At 44.4% G+C, this 12876-nt stretch overlaps 1 protein-coding gene across 6 annotated transcripts in view; it reads left to right on the plus strand.

The window, feature by feature from the left end:
* The first annotated feature begins 93 nt into the window (after positions 1-93).
* PIKFYVE (phosphoinositide kinase, FYVE-type zinc finger containing) overlaps positions 94-12876 on the plus strand; it is a 62703-nt gene continuing 49920 nt past the window's right edge. For 2 of the 6 annotated variants that reach the window (XM_071811478.1, XM_071811479.1), the window contains exons 1-4: positions 700-770; positions 3610-3791; positions 5288-5467; positions 11455-11573. In XM_071811478.1, the coding sequence (XP_071667579.1) occupies positions 763-770; positions 3610-3791; positions 5288-5467; positions 11455-11573 (489 nt within the window). In that variant the 5' untranslated portion in view covers positions 700-762. Of the gene's footprint in view, positions 222-699; positions 771-818; positions 893-923; positions 1061-3609; positions 3792-5287; positions 5468-10557; positions 10666-11454; positions 11574-12876 lie in introns of those variants that run through there. The other 4 variants (XM_065840798.2, XM_065840800.2, XM_065840801.2 and 1 more) reach the window with 4 other exon arrangements.

Genomic DNA, 12876 nt, shown 5'->3' on the forward strand with positions numbered 1-12876 from the left:
GGCTGCTCGGCCCTGACTCGCGGGCTCTCCGGGCGGCCCCCGCAGTGGCTGCTCGGCCCTGACCTGCGCACTCTCCGGCCGGCCCGTGGCCTGGGTTTTGAGCGCTGATGCCTCCTTGTGAGGAAGCCGCGGCAGCACGTAACGCACCGCGGCCGTTCCGCCGGACCGGGCGGCCTGCCCGCCGAGCCGGGGCGTTTCCGCGCTCTCCCAGCACAGCCGCAGTAAGTGGCCTGCGTTGCCACAGGGCAGCCGATGGCGCTGGCGGGCACGAAGGCCCAGGCGCCGAGGGGCTGGAGCGCGGGCGGCCATCCTGCCCTCAGCGCTGTGCGGGCCTGACCCCGCAGGGTTCGGCGGGACCGCCCCGCAGCGCAGCCCAAGGGACACGCGAACACACGGGTGGGCACGGACACGCACACGTTCGCTGGGGCGGGAGCGGCCATATCGGCACGACAGGCCCGCCGAGCAGCGGGGTTGTCCGTCCTGAGGGGGAGGAGAACGCGGCCCTGTGGGAGCCGGGGCGGGGAAACAGGGAGGAACCCCGCGGGGGCACGCCCGCCTCCCGGGCTGCCTCCGCTGCCAGGCAGGCGGCGGCTCTCGCTGTGGCGGCCTGGAACTGCCCCGCCCGGGAGGCGCCGCACGGAGCCGGAGCAGCGCCGCGGGGGAGGCGGAGCGCGGTGACGGGGCTGCGGGGCCGGCGGAGCTCAGGGCCCCGCCCCGGCGGCCGCTGCCGGCGGGTGGATTGGCGCGGAGCCTCGATTGGCGATGCCTCGGTGAGAAGCGCTGCCATCGACGGGCGATTGGGCAGGGCTGGCGGCGGGTTGCTAGGGCCGGGCCGGGGGTGTGAAAGAGGCGGCGAGGAGCCGGGTCTGTGGTTCGGTACCGCGGGGAACAGGTGAGGACAGCGCGGCCGGGGCTGGGCGATCCTGCGTGGGTGCGCAGTGGTGGCTCCCTGGCTGTGTGAGCTCTCGCTGTGGGGCCAGGCCTATGGCGGTGCTGCTGCCCTGAGGCTGCCCCGGCGTCGCTGCGTGGCCGCTGCTCAGTCCCTCCCCATCCCGCTCAGGTGATCTCGGGCGCGCGGCTGTGGCGGGCGGGTGTCCTCTCGCTGAGGGGAGCGCGCTGAGGTTGTAGTGAAGCGTGTGAGTCACGCAGTCGTTTCAGTCACAGCTGTTAGGGTTTTCCGCCCGGGGTGCGCCTGGAGGTGACACCCGAGTGGCATGGGGTGCCTGGGCCCTTCTGGGGCTGGGTGGTTCTGTGAGTCCAGGAGCCGTTTTGGATGTAAATGCTGAACATGTGTGGAGGTTCCACCCGTGCTTGCGCTCCGTGTTTTATGGTGGGTGAGTTGGTGATTGCTGAAGGTGTTGCAGCTCGAAGTGGCTGTGGATAGATCCCCTGAGGCTGTTTGATATACTTCCTGAGGAAGATGCAGTCTGGTTTGTGCCTGTTGACTGATACGTGTGCCTTGCTTTCTGATTTCCCACAACATACAAATAAGTGACTGTTCCCCTGTTTGTTGAGGGTGGGGAGGGAGTGTTTTGCTTTTAGTGGGAGAACTAGAAAGGGTGATACCCTCTGTGGCTAATGTATTGTGCAGCACAGAAAATCCAGGTGCTTCTGGAGCTAATGCCAAGTACAGTGCTCTTCTTTTCCATCTGTTTTAATGACACTTGTACTGCTGCCACAGAAGTAATTACTGTGTGGTGGTTTTTTTATTTATTTTTCCTTGAAGCTAAAGTTTATTTTTCCAGAATTGCTTATGTGATGTATGCAAGTTCAGAGACTTCCCTGTTTTGTTGTCTGGCCAGGCCATAACCACTTGCTGAGAGACGAACATGGTTTCTTATAAAACTTCTGGTTGACTTCATAACAGCATTTTTAACGGGGTGCATTCAGCATTTAAAAAGCAAGTTATCAGTTGCCTTACGTATTGAAGAAACAATTCAAAATTTACCTGAAGACATGCTCCTGAAAGCATTTGCCATGAACTCTGGTGTTTAAGCATGTTCAAATAATCTATTGTTTGAATAATATTGCTGAAATGCAAGCAGCAAAATGTACCATGACTTACAGAGGGAAGGGATGCAAAAGCATTCCAGACTAAGACCCAAGCTTACATAAAGAACCTGACCAAAGTTTTTCTTGAAACTTTCTGAATGGTGTCTCTGTGTTTTCTTTCTTAAGGATATGTGAATATCAGGAGAAACTCTGAGCTAAAGGTGCTTAATATACAGAGCAAGAAGCTGAAGTCCCCTGAGAAGTCATCTGATTGACTTGCAGATACCATCTTTCATGCGTTTGTTATAGAAGTGGTCAAACCTTGTCACATGAGCACCGTGCAGTTTGCTGGCATGTGGATTTTCTCTGCACTGCATAAGTTTTTAGTGTGGCTTCTTAGAACTTCGAAGAAAATGTTCTAGTCAGCAAAATATGCCTGTGGATTGTAGGAAGCAGTTGTGGAAACTGGTATTTCATGAAGGAGCATATATGAGCTGCTGAGCAGGAAGTAGACTCTTGTAAGGTTTTATCCTTGCCATGTCAAGAATATGTCAAAGTCAGCTGTCACTCATAGATTCCATCAGCTCCCAGTGTTCCTGCTCTGCCAAATGTTTCACTAAGTCTTGCTTGAACAAAGATGGAGGTCGTGAGCACCTTAGCCTCGCAGGCTAGGAGTGCAGGCTTAGTGTGGTGGAGTGGCAGAAATCAGGTGTGTATTGACGTTAAAGAATATGGGCTGTGAGAAAGTATGATTCTTGGTCGCATGAACGCTTTGGTACGCAGCAAGTAGGTTTAACAAATATGGCTTCCCCTAATAGAGACTGTGGTGTGGTTTTTGTTTGTGTTGGAGTGTTTTGTTTGTGTGTGTTGGTTGGTTGTGGGTTTTTTTGTTTTTGTTTGTTTGGGGGTTTTTGTTTGTGTGGTTTTGTTTTTTTCCTTAATATAATCACTCTCAAAAATGAGGAGGTTTGGAGGTGTTAGGTATGACAACAAATAAGCCGCAGCTTGGGTTGCTTTGCCTGCTGACTTGCACAAGGTCCCTTATTGTAGTGTGGAGGGGAAGGAAGCAGTGTGCCACCAAACTTAATCTTTCAGTCCTGCTTTTGTTTGCAGTTGGTTCTGTTTCTCATTCTGAAGTTAACCTGGCCAAACAACGAGTATGTCTTGTGCTTCCTCGGGCGTTTCTGTCTTCAGTTTTCTTGTTAACGAGGGCTGCAGAAGTCACAGCATTGACAATTCTCCTCTTGAGCTGAAGTTATAACTTCTTTGTGGTGCACATGCAGGGTCCCCATTTGAAAACTTCAAGTTCCCATAAAACAACAACCAGAGTGTGTTGTCAGACGGTGTAGTTGCTGTTCACTTGCTTTCATCGCCCGAGATGTTTAATTCGGGGCTCTGAATTGCTGTCTGCAGAGATGCTGTTCTCTTGCTGGTGACTAGGCAGGGGACATGGGCTCCAAACTCTGGCACTGTTGACCTGTGCTAATAGCAGATGGCTGGTATAGGTGGGATGAATGTCACCCCTCTAGCATCTCATGAGACACCTTCTCTTCAGTTGACTGGAGATGTTCTTTTTTACCTCCCTGTGTGTAATGCGCATTGCTGAACTCTTTCCAGGGCACCTGAAATGGCTGCAGATGACAAACGGTCTCCAACGCTGGACTCCACCAGTGATCTACCTCGTTCTCCTAGTAGTCCATCTCATCTCACCCACTTCAAACCTCTTACTCCTGACCAAGATGAGCCTCCTTTTAAATCAGCCTACAGCTCTTTTGTAAACCTCTTCCGTTTCAGCAAAGGTAAGCGCTTGGGGGACCGTGTGTGTGGATAGTGCGTGCTGTCTGTTTTATTGATGCCCTCTGCTGCCACATGAACTTGTAAAAACACCTCTGGATATAAGAGCATAATGTCAAGTGGCTGGGCAAATGGATGGTGAGTCAGTTCTTTTGTGGGAAATACTGCGTCTTGCTTTTGGGTGACATAGTAGAGCTTTGCTGTGGGAGAAGATAGCCATCATCTTGCAGCTGGAAATCTGTGGCTGCCTGTGAAGGTCAGAGACAAGCCAGTTAGCAGATAGTATTGTATAACTTCTTAGCTGGGCATCTGGATTTCTGTTTGTATGAAGTTTTGGGGGTTTAAAAACAGGAGTAACCCTCTGCCAGATTATATGAGCAAAATGTGTGCCTGTCCTTCCAGTGCAAGTTCTTACTCTGGAATTCCTCCATTCCTTACCTTCCTGTGCATCTTGTACCTTCAGCTGGGTGGCAGCTGAACTGCAATAAAACTGTTTACAAAAAGTCCGCCTTTAATTTGCATGGCTTACGTGTTGCCCATCAAGAGATCTGAAATGTCATGCAAGTTTTGTATATTAAAAACTACTACTTGAGTTTGGCCTTTGTGCCATGTGTATCATGAAACACATTCTCAGTAGACAGGCTCTTAAAGAGCTATATGAGTTTTTCTTTTTTGTTTCAAAGAAATATACTGTGAAGAATGGTGAATGAATGCACCTTGATTTTGTACAAAACTTTTTGCTGGAGATGCCAAACTGGTCAGCTGCTTTTGTTTAGTCTTTTCGTTATCCAGCTCTACTAAGCAATGTTTGGGCTAGGGAAGAAGGGTCTAGATAGCTTTTTGCACAAGTAAACAGATCTGTTGAGACTCTCATGCGGAATTAAAAATAACTACTTGGTATGACTGTGATTACTTTGCATAGTAGAATATCGCTTGTCATTATTCATTTATTGAAAGTAATGTAAAATGTGGTCAATACTGGCTTCAGTTGTTTGTCTCTGACAAATGTAGCTGGAGTCAGCAAAGTATTGTGTTGAAAGAATGGGAAAACAACCTTGAAACGGCACATGAAATGGGCACATTCCTGGAATCAGTGAGAACCTGTCTGTACTCGATCCTCTGATGGAAAAGAGTGGTTTATTAAAGGCTGTGGTAGCTTTAATGTGGCCTCAGCACTGGCTTCTAACATTACAGAAAAACTCTTTTCAGGGCAGAAGCTGATAATGTAGCAAGATTAATTCATGCTTGCCCGTTCGTTTTTTTCAGACGCTTTTCACAGTAGGGGTATTTCTGAAAAAACCTGAGCCTTGGACAGACAAATTCTACATGTTTGCTTATTTTGCGTGGTATTTTTCAGACTAAAAATTATTGTATTTTGTTATGTATAATCATGAGCCAAATGCTCTATTTATGAGAGTTTCTTACTGTTAGTTTTGCATGCATTACTGGTTTTCTTTATCATGTCTGAACGGTTGGCTTTTTTGCTTTTTGTCAACTCCAGATGACGGCAGGCTTTCATCCCCGGCAGAGCGAGCAGAGGCAGGACAGAATGATCCGCAAGTGTTGAGTGGTGGCTGGTCCAGTCCTCAGCATCCCACCAGGGCTCAGTCTCTGAGGTCACCAATTCCTTACAAAAAACAACTGACTGGCGAGCTACAAAGAAGATCTTCTACAACCCTGGGTAATTTCAGCTCTTTGTTCTACAAGGAGATGTTGTACTAGCCAGTCTGGGAGGCTTCAGAGTGAGGCAGAAAGAGGTGAACAAAGGTCTGTTGACTGTCCAGCTTGATACCAGAATTTGATACCAAGCTCCACTGCTTCTGTTAGTGAGGTTGCACTTTAACCTCAGAAACATGTTTTCTCCACCCTTCCTAGTGTTCCAGCAAGACACAGTTGTTGGGACTCTGTTCTTTCAGTTGCAAAACAGTCTGGAGCAAAAGAGGCTGCCAAAACAGATCCAATGTCTTAAAGTCACTTGAACCTTGATCCTGAAAATTTTTGCTTTGTCTTGAGAGACTTCAGTTTCTTAACAGCCATGTGCAAACTAAAACTTTAGAGCTCAGTCTGAAGGGGGTTGATGTTTGTGTCTTCAAGGGAGTTATAAATGCAGGTTTTTGTTTGTACATGTTTTGAGAAGCATTTAACAGGAACTTGTGTCTAAACCTTTTTTTATTCCTAACCTTGGAAATATTGCCAGATGCAATACTGAATCTCTTTAGCTGGAATGGGAATTGAATGCGATTTCAAAGGTGCAACTGTGTAATGGCTTTATGAAGATCCGGAAGAACTAGTAAGTAGATTGCAGGGGTCACTCTTGATGTGCCTGGTTACTGTTGGCCATTTGTGACCGCCTTGAGCAAAATGCTAAGTTGGGTGAAAATCCTGTGCAAGATGGTATTTGCAAGAGCATGGTACCTAGTGCAAACAAGTTGGATCTTAAGCGTTGTTAATGTGTATGGGATTTTTAGGAAGATGTCTAGTCTTGGTAACTAGGCAAAAGTCCGGTACAGATAGCTGGTATTTTCCTTTTTGTCATTTGCATTCTGTCATAGCTGAACACATTCACCATCTTCCTCCTTGCCCTCTAGTACTGTTTGTGCTATTCAGTTGTACCTGTCACAACAAACCAATTACAGTGTGGGATTTTTGTTTTGTTTTTGTATATATTTTTTCTTTAAGACTTTCTCTCAAATGCCCCAAATACAGCAGTGTGCTCTTGCCTGATTTGCCAGCTTATTTTACTTCATTCTTAGTTACCTCTTTTAAATCACTTGGAAGTTATCTGTGGATTACACATTAGAAACCTTTAGATGAGGTGGGTTGTTTGGTACTCAGAAGGCAGAAATAATCCTGCTCTTTGACTTCACTGGGAATAGGCAGCCAGGGAAATGAGACTTAGTCTACAGTGTGGGGAAGGAACTGTTGCTACGTTATTCAAGCTCCTTTTCAGGATTTCCATTCGTGTCCCTGCGTTTGGATGAAAGTATGCTTAGGAAAATGTGAGGGTGAATCAGCCTGGAAAGAAGTTAGACCGCGCAGGAATTGCTGCCGGTTTTTGAAAGAAATTTCAGTGTACTGGATTGGTGGGGAGGTTTCATGGGAGATTTTCAAGTCATCTCACTGTATTTAAAGAGGGGAAAAGTACTTGCATCTTCCCTCTCCAAAAAACAGGCATTGTTTTTGTTCAAGCAAACTTTAGAAGGCATGAAAATGAATTTTCTATTGTCTTAAAAGTTGCTGAATAATCAGGTCTTTGAGGATTTCTGAACATTGAACAGAGGAGAATTTTACTTCTGCCATTGCAGCTGATGCTTGGCTGCACAAATAATCTTGGAAATTATTCTCATACCTAAAATATGAAAAGGATGAAAATAAGTGATGTGATTTACATAAACACGTGGATTGGTAGGTCAGTTCACCCACTCAGTTCAGTGACATGTCTAATACAGTTGAGTCTTCTTGCAGCCTTGGATCTGCAGGACTGTAAATGTCTCTAGGCTTGGTCATTACTCAGATACTTCATAACATTGATAAATGTAGGCAGGAAAATGCTTTAAGTCCTTCACAAAGGTCTCCTTAGCCTGCTTGAGTTTAAATAACATGCCAAGCTTAAGCAAACTGAAAGGAATAAATAAATAAAAGGCTGCTGGTGCTTCGAAATAGTGATGGAATGAAATTGTGCCTGGAGATGCTGACTCCCATAGCTTGTTTGTCCATTAGCTTGCGCTGTCTGCAGAGCAGATCTTCTCACTGCTCAGGGGCCTTGCTGGTTGACAACTGCAAGTGCAGAACAGTGTGGAGGGATGGTGGCTTTTGTAGGAAACTCTCTACCGTCAAAGTATGTAGGATTTCAGTTGTGCGCATCCCTTCAGGACTGCTTACGTGAAAAATGTTATAATAGCACCTTGGTGGCTTTGTGAAAACAGGAGAAGGTGCTGGATGCCTGGCTGACATCAGAGATGCCGGCTGTATGGGACTGCATGTGCTGGACTGAACCAAAATAGTCTTGTACCGAGATAGTGTCACAGCTGACAAATCCAGTTCAAGGAGAACTAGAAATGTTGGCCAATTGAAGAGGGAGCATTGGGAGTAAAAGCACTTCTAGCTTATTACCCTGTCATGCAGGATAATGCTGTTAATGCGAGACAATTGCAGCAGGCTGGCAGTAATACGGAATGGCAAAGGAGCTTAGGAGAAGGAAGGAAAGGCCAACAATCATATGAGGGGGGAAAAAGGCCTGAGGAAAGTGTGTGGTGGTTACTGGGAATCATAAAGGACACGTCTTATTACCAGAGAGCATCTTTTCTATTGAAAAAGGTTTTGGAAAATGAAAATGCATGTTGTAAAATGAAGTTAAGGAGAGCTTTCATACTTCTCATGTCAGTATTTTGTGTAGCAGTGACTTGAACCATGATAGTGAACTTTAATAAGAAATGAAACGCTTTGGCAGTGAACACCTAGAAAGCAATTAATGTTGATTTGTATAAGCAAAAGTGTGGTATCCCTGGTGGGGGTATCTGTTTATTGTTGAAACTCTGTTGTGCCTCTTTTGTTAGTTTATGGTCAACTCTCTTCCTGTAAACTGAAACTAGTAGTAAAGTTGCAAAAAAGTAGTTCTTGTTGTGTTTTTGACTTGTTGTTCACTGTAAAACCTATGCTAAAATACATAGGGTTATGAAAGAAACCCTAGAAAAATGTATTTCAATAATTCAGTAACTGAGGATGCAGATGAATTGCATGACTTACTGAGCAAATCTTTCTGTGACCTGAATTCAGAAGAGTGTACTGAGTAGGTAACTGTAGCTGGAATGGTAATGCAGGTTCTATCCCAGTGATCACAGTTCAAATGGGAGAGCAGGAAAAAGAGGAAAAGAACATACATTAGTAATATTGCAGAGGGATGTATAGGTTTTGCCAAGCATCAGCAGCCATGAGTATATATAGGAAGGAGGAGGGTTGATGTGTTACACTGCAGGGCTGAGATGCAGCTGGCTTTTGTTTGTTAAATGCAAAATGGTATCAAGTGAAAAATGACTGTGTTGTGTGAGCATTTGGCTAGGGATGAAGACTAAATGGATGAAGATATTGTAGAGCTGTGAACTGAGAAAGTTGAAGGACTATTTATCAAAACCATGAGGAAGCTTGTCCAGAGCGATTGGTGGATGCCCCATCCCTGGAGACATCCCGGGCGAGACTGGACAGGGCTCTGAGCAACCTGAGCTGGTGAAGATGTCCCTGCTCATAGCAGGGGTGGCACTGGTTGGGGTGGGAAGGTCTTTCCCACCCGAACTAGTCTGTGATTCTATGTTTCCTACAGTTGTTTTTGCACTGGCTGGACAATGACAAGCAAAAATTTGTGGAGCTGATCTGGTTTTCTTAACAGATTAAATAACACTTAGATCAAGTTTAATTTTATTTTAAAAACCTAATTTCTTATGTGTAATTTTAATTGTGGCTGGTGGGGTGCGTGAGGTTTTGTGTGTGTGTGGTTGTTTTTCTTTTGTCTTGTTTTTCCTCCAGTAGCATATACTGAATTTGCTGCTTCAGAAGCACTAAAAAAGGTTACCACTACTTAGGGGGGTGTGTGTCATCAACCCTCTTGGGATCAGATCAAAAGAATAAATTAAATCTCTTCAGAAGGGCAGCTGATGGCAGCTGGGATGATGATGTCAGCAAAGCAAGAAAAGTACTCTGAGAGTTTCTGTGTTTGTGGAAGGGAACATGAATTTTGCAGATGTAGTGGTGAAATAAGGAAATACAGTGCTGAAAAACATATACATGTGTTAATTGTGCATGCATTAACTGAGAAAATGGCTGTGGAATTTATAGTGTTGGAATGTGGATCAGGAGTAAGAGTTAACTTAAGATTGCTACATGGGAATTGTTTTATGAGGATAGTGTGTTAGACACAGTGTGTCCTGGACTGCAGGAATAACTTCTTGTATTCTTGCTATACAGTGTGTTTCCCCCAGAAAGGGAGAAACCACGTGATTGAGAAGAAAAAGAGCCAGCTGAATTTTAATCTGAGAATCAGTCAGCTTCTCTAATATAAACAGGCTAGCCCTGTGCTCCAGCTGCTGATGGTGTGCTTTTTCTAATGGAGGTGACATCCTTCTGACATTGTTTTATGTAACACAGAAGAGGGCATTTAACTAACAAGAGAACCAGTGTGTAGTTACTGGGACGTTTCTTCAGTGCTGTGTCTGTTCATGCTTTTGGAATCACTTGCCTGATGAAATTTGTAGCTAATTAGGAATGAAAGGACTATAGTAATTTTCTGAATTGGAAGCAACATTCCTGGGAAGAAGATACTCTTGAATTCAAAAGTTACACCAGGAAAGTCCAGGAAGTAAATGCAGCATAGATCTTGTGACAGAAGTGAGGCGGAGCCAAAGGCTTCTATGGTATTATCAATGTTTTCTTGAAATATTAAAGTTCCTTTAATCACCCTAAATACTCAATTTGTTATTGTCCAAAAGTATATTTATTTGATTTTTTCTTTTTTTAAACCAAATTCCAAGTGGTTAGCCACAGAACTGGGTTTAAGCACCCTAGAATCTCTTTAAAATCACCTCTTTGCTGTACATGGGTCATTAAGCAGCTATACATGGGCTGATTAACTAAAAATATCCATTAAGAACATGAAGAGAAGGCACGGAATCCCCCAGTTTTAATCACATATACTGTAAGGGTTTTGATCTGCACACAAAGGAGCGGCCTCGTTGTTACCGCACGGAAACAGTTAACAGGGTTGTGCTGGTGCTGCCGGTCCCGCTGACATCAGTGGGAGCTGAAGCAGTAAACAGAACAGCCATGACTGTTCATCCTGTGCTGGGGGATCGCAATAAAATGCTGGTCAGATGGAGAGCAGCGAAGCTGGTAAGGAACTTTAAACTGTAGAAAAATCACTCTGAAGATGTTTAAATGTTCGGGTAGATACAGTGCTGCATTTGCAGATCTTTCTGGAGAGAAGGATCCTGTTTATACCTTGCACAGCAATGCTTCAAAATAATTAGCATTTTATAGGAATGAAATTAGCTGCAGTATCTTTTTATTCAGGAGTCTCTTTGCTATAGTTAATCAAGAATGACTGTACAAGTTCTTAACAACTTCAGTTTTTTCTTAGAAAATAACAAAACAAAAAAACCTCAAAAAACGTGAACTTCTGGATGCATTTTATTCTGAGTTACTGTTTTTAATAGAAACTGAGCAATTGAGATTTGCTGTAGTCATTTATAAATAATTTCAGGTTAAGGTATTGACTTATTCCAATACTAGGGTGAGTGTGAATATTTTTGCAATTATTTTCAAGTATTAATATCCTAGAGGGCATTCTGAAATGAGACTTCAGAGCTTTCTAGAAGGCTGTTACAAGGTTCAGATAATAAACCTAAATCGCTTCTTTAAAAGATGTTTTCCTTCTCAGAGAACTTTGATAGGTTCTTGTAAACACAGAGGATGGTATTTAAAATGTCAGTCGGAGCAAGTGATCTGGCATCAGAAACTCCTGCTAGGGGAGAAGAGTGCAAGGGCAAGAAATTATACACACTATAACTTCATGAAGTGCAAACATATTTGAACATTTCCCCCTCTGATGGGGTTTTGTGTTGTGACGTGAATGTTGATATATCGTGGAAGAAATGAATATTACTCTCCCTTCCCTTCCAGACAATCGAAGGAAAGTAGAACCACCTCTCGGAGGTCATGATCCTCGAACAGCAGTTCAGTTGAGAAGCCTCAGCACCGTTTTAAAGCGCCTCAAAGAAATCATGGAGGGGAAGAGTCAGGTACTACTTCTGAGAGATTTGTAGGCTAAACTATCTAAAACTTGAACTGTTACTGGTTTTCTCGAAGCTTCGTTTTTACATACATCATGGGGATATTTTCAGATGCTTGAAGGATGAGTGAATAAACTCAAAACTCACTGTGTGAATGCAGGGGAAACAATTCAAGTGGATGCTGACTTTTGACTTGTCAAACATCTGTCATATTGTGGGAGTGAAACTTTGCAGTTGTTTAGCATCCTGACCTTGAACCAGATGTTCTCATTGTAGACTCCTTCCTGCTTCTGTATTACCTGATTTTTATTGTTTTTTTTTCCCCTTCAAGGCTAAGCATGAGCAGGTGAAACACATTGGCTGTCACAAATAGTAGTGAGAATTCTGAAGATGAATTAAATTTGCTACTTAGTGTGGTAATGATCAGTCAGCAATATTTGCTTGAAAGGCTTGTCCTGTTAATCAGTTGTAATTTGTCTGGATAAGGGTTTGGTGGTTGCTACTGACTTGCTGATTTCAACTCCTCCTGCTGTATTGGACCATGCCCTTAAGGGCAGGAGCTAGTTGAGAAAAGAAGCCGCAACTATTTATAAGGGACGCTATAAATAGCTGTGTCTGGGAGCAAGACACGGACAAGCAAAAGTATGTTTAATTAAACTCAGTGAAGAGGAAAAAGGCTTTTGGCTTGGTAGCTTTTACAGATAGACTTTGAGTAGACTCAGCTTTCAGTGCTATTCTGCTTGTAAGAGTAACTTTGCTTTGGTGGAAAGGGTGATATTTTTGAGGGTGAACCAAAAGCCTTTCATTGCAGTACGCAGGGCACTGAGTGTGTCCCCTAGTAATATTTCATTTTGTGGCAGCTTCTGAAGGCCCTGGAGATTTTCAGCAGTCTTTTGAGGCAATTGGAGAAGTGCTCACACACACAGAATGCAGCAGTAAATGAATGTGTTTAGATCTTTTGCTGAAAGCGATGTGTTAATTGTCAGCATGCTGACTCGAGGACCAGCCACTCTCTTGGTGGCAGAACCAGAGGCTTGGCTTGTCCTGTAGAGCCACGGCAAGAGCTGTAAATCGTCATCCCCTGCAGCTTTGCAGCAGTTCCTTGGCAAAGCTCCTCACTGCATCTTTCCAAGCTTAGTGTTCATTTAAAAATTTCTAGGCTCTCTTGAACACTAAGCTGCCTCGAGCAGTCTTTGACCTCTTTCTGTATGAGTTTTCTTGTAGGAAGACAGCATGAGATCATAGCTGTTTTGGTGTGAAAATTGGGCTAGTAGCTATGTCGAACTTCACTTTGTAGGCATCCAAAAATAAA

This window comes from Patagioenas fasciata, chromosome 7 (genome assembly GCF_037038585.1).
Source record: "Patagioenas fasciata isolate bPatFas1 chromosome 7, bPatFas1.hap1, whole genome shotgun sequence".
NCBI classification, from domain to species: Eukaryota; Metazoa; Chordata; class Aves; order Columbiformes; family Columbidae; genus Patagioenas; species Patagioenas fasciata.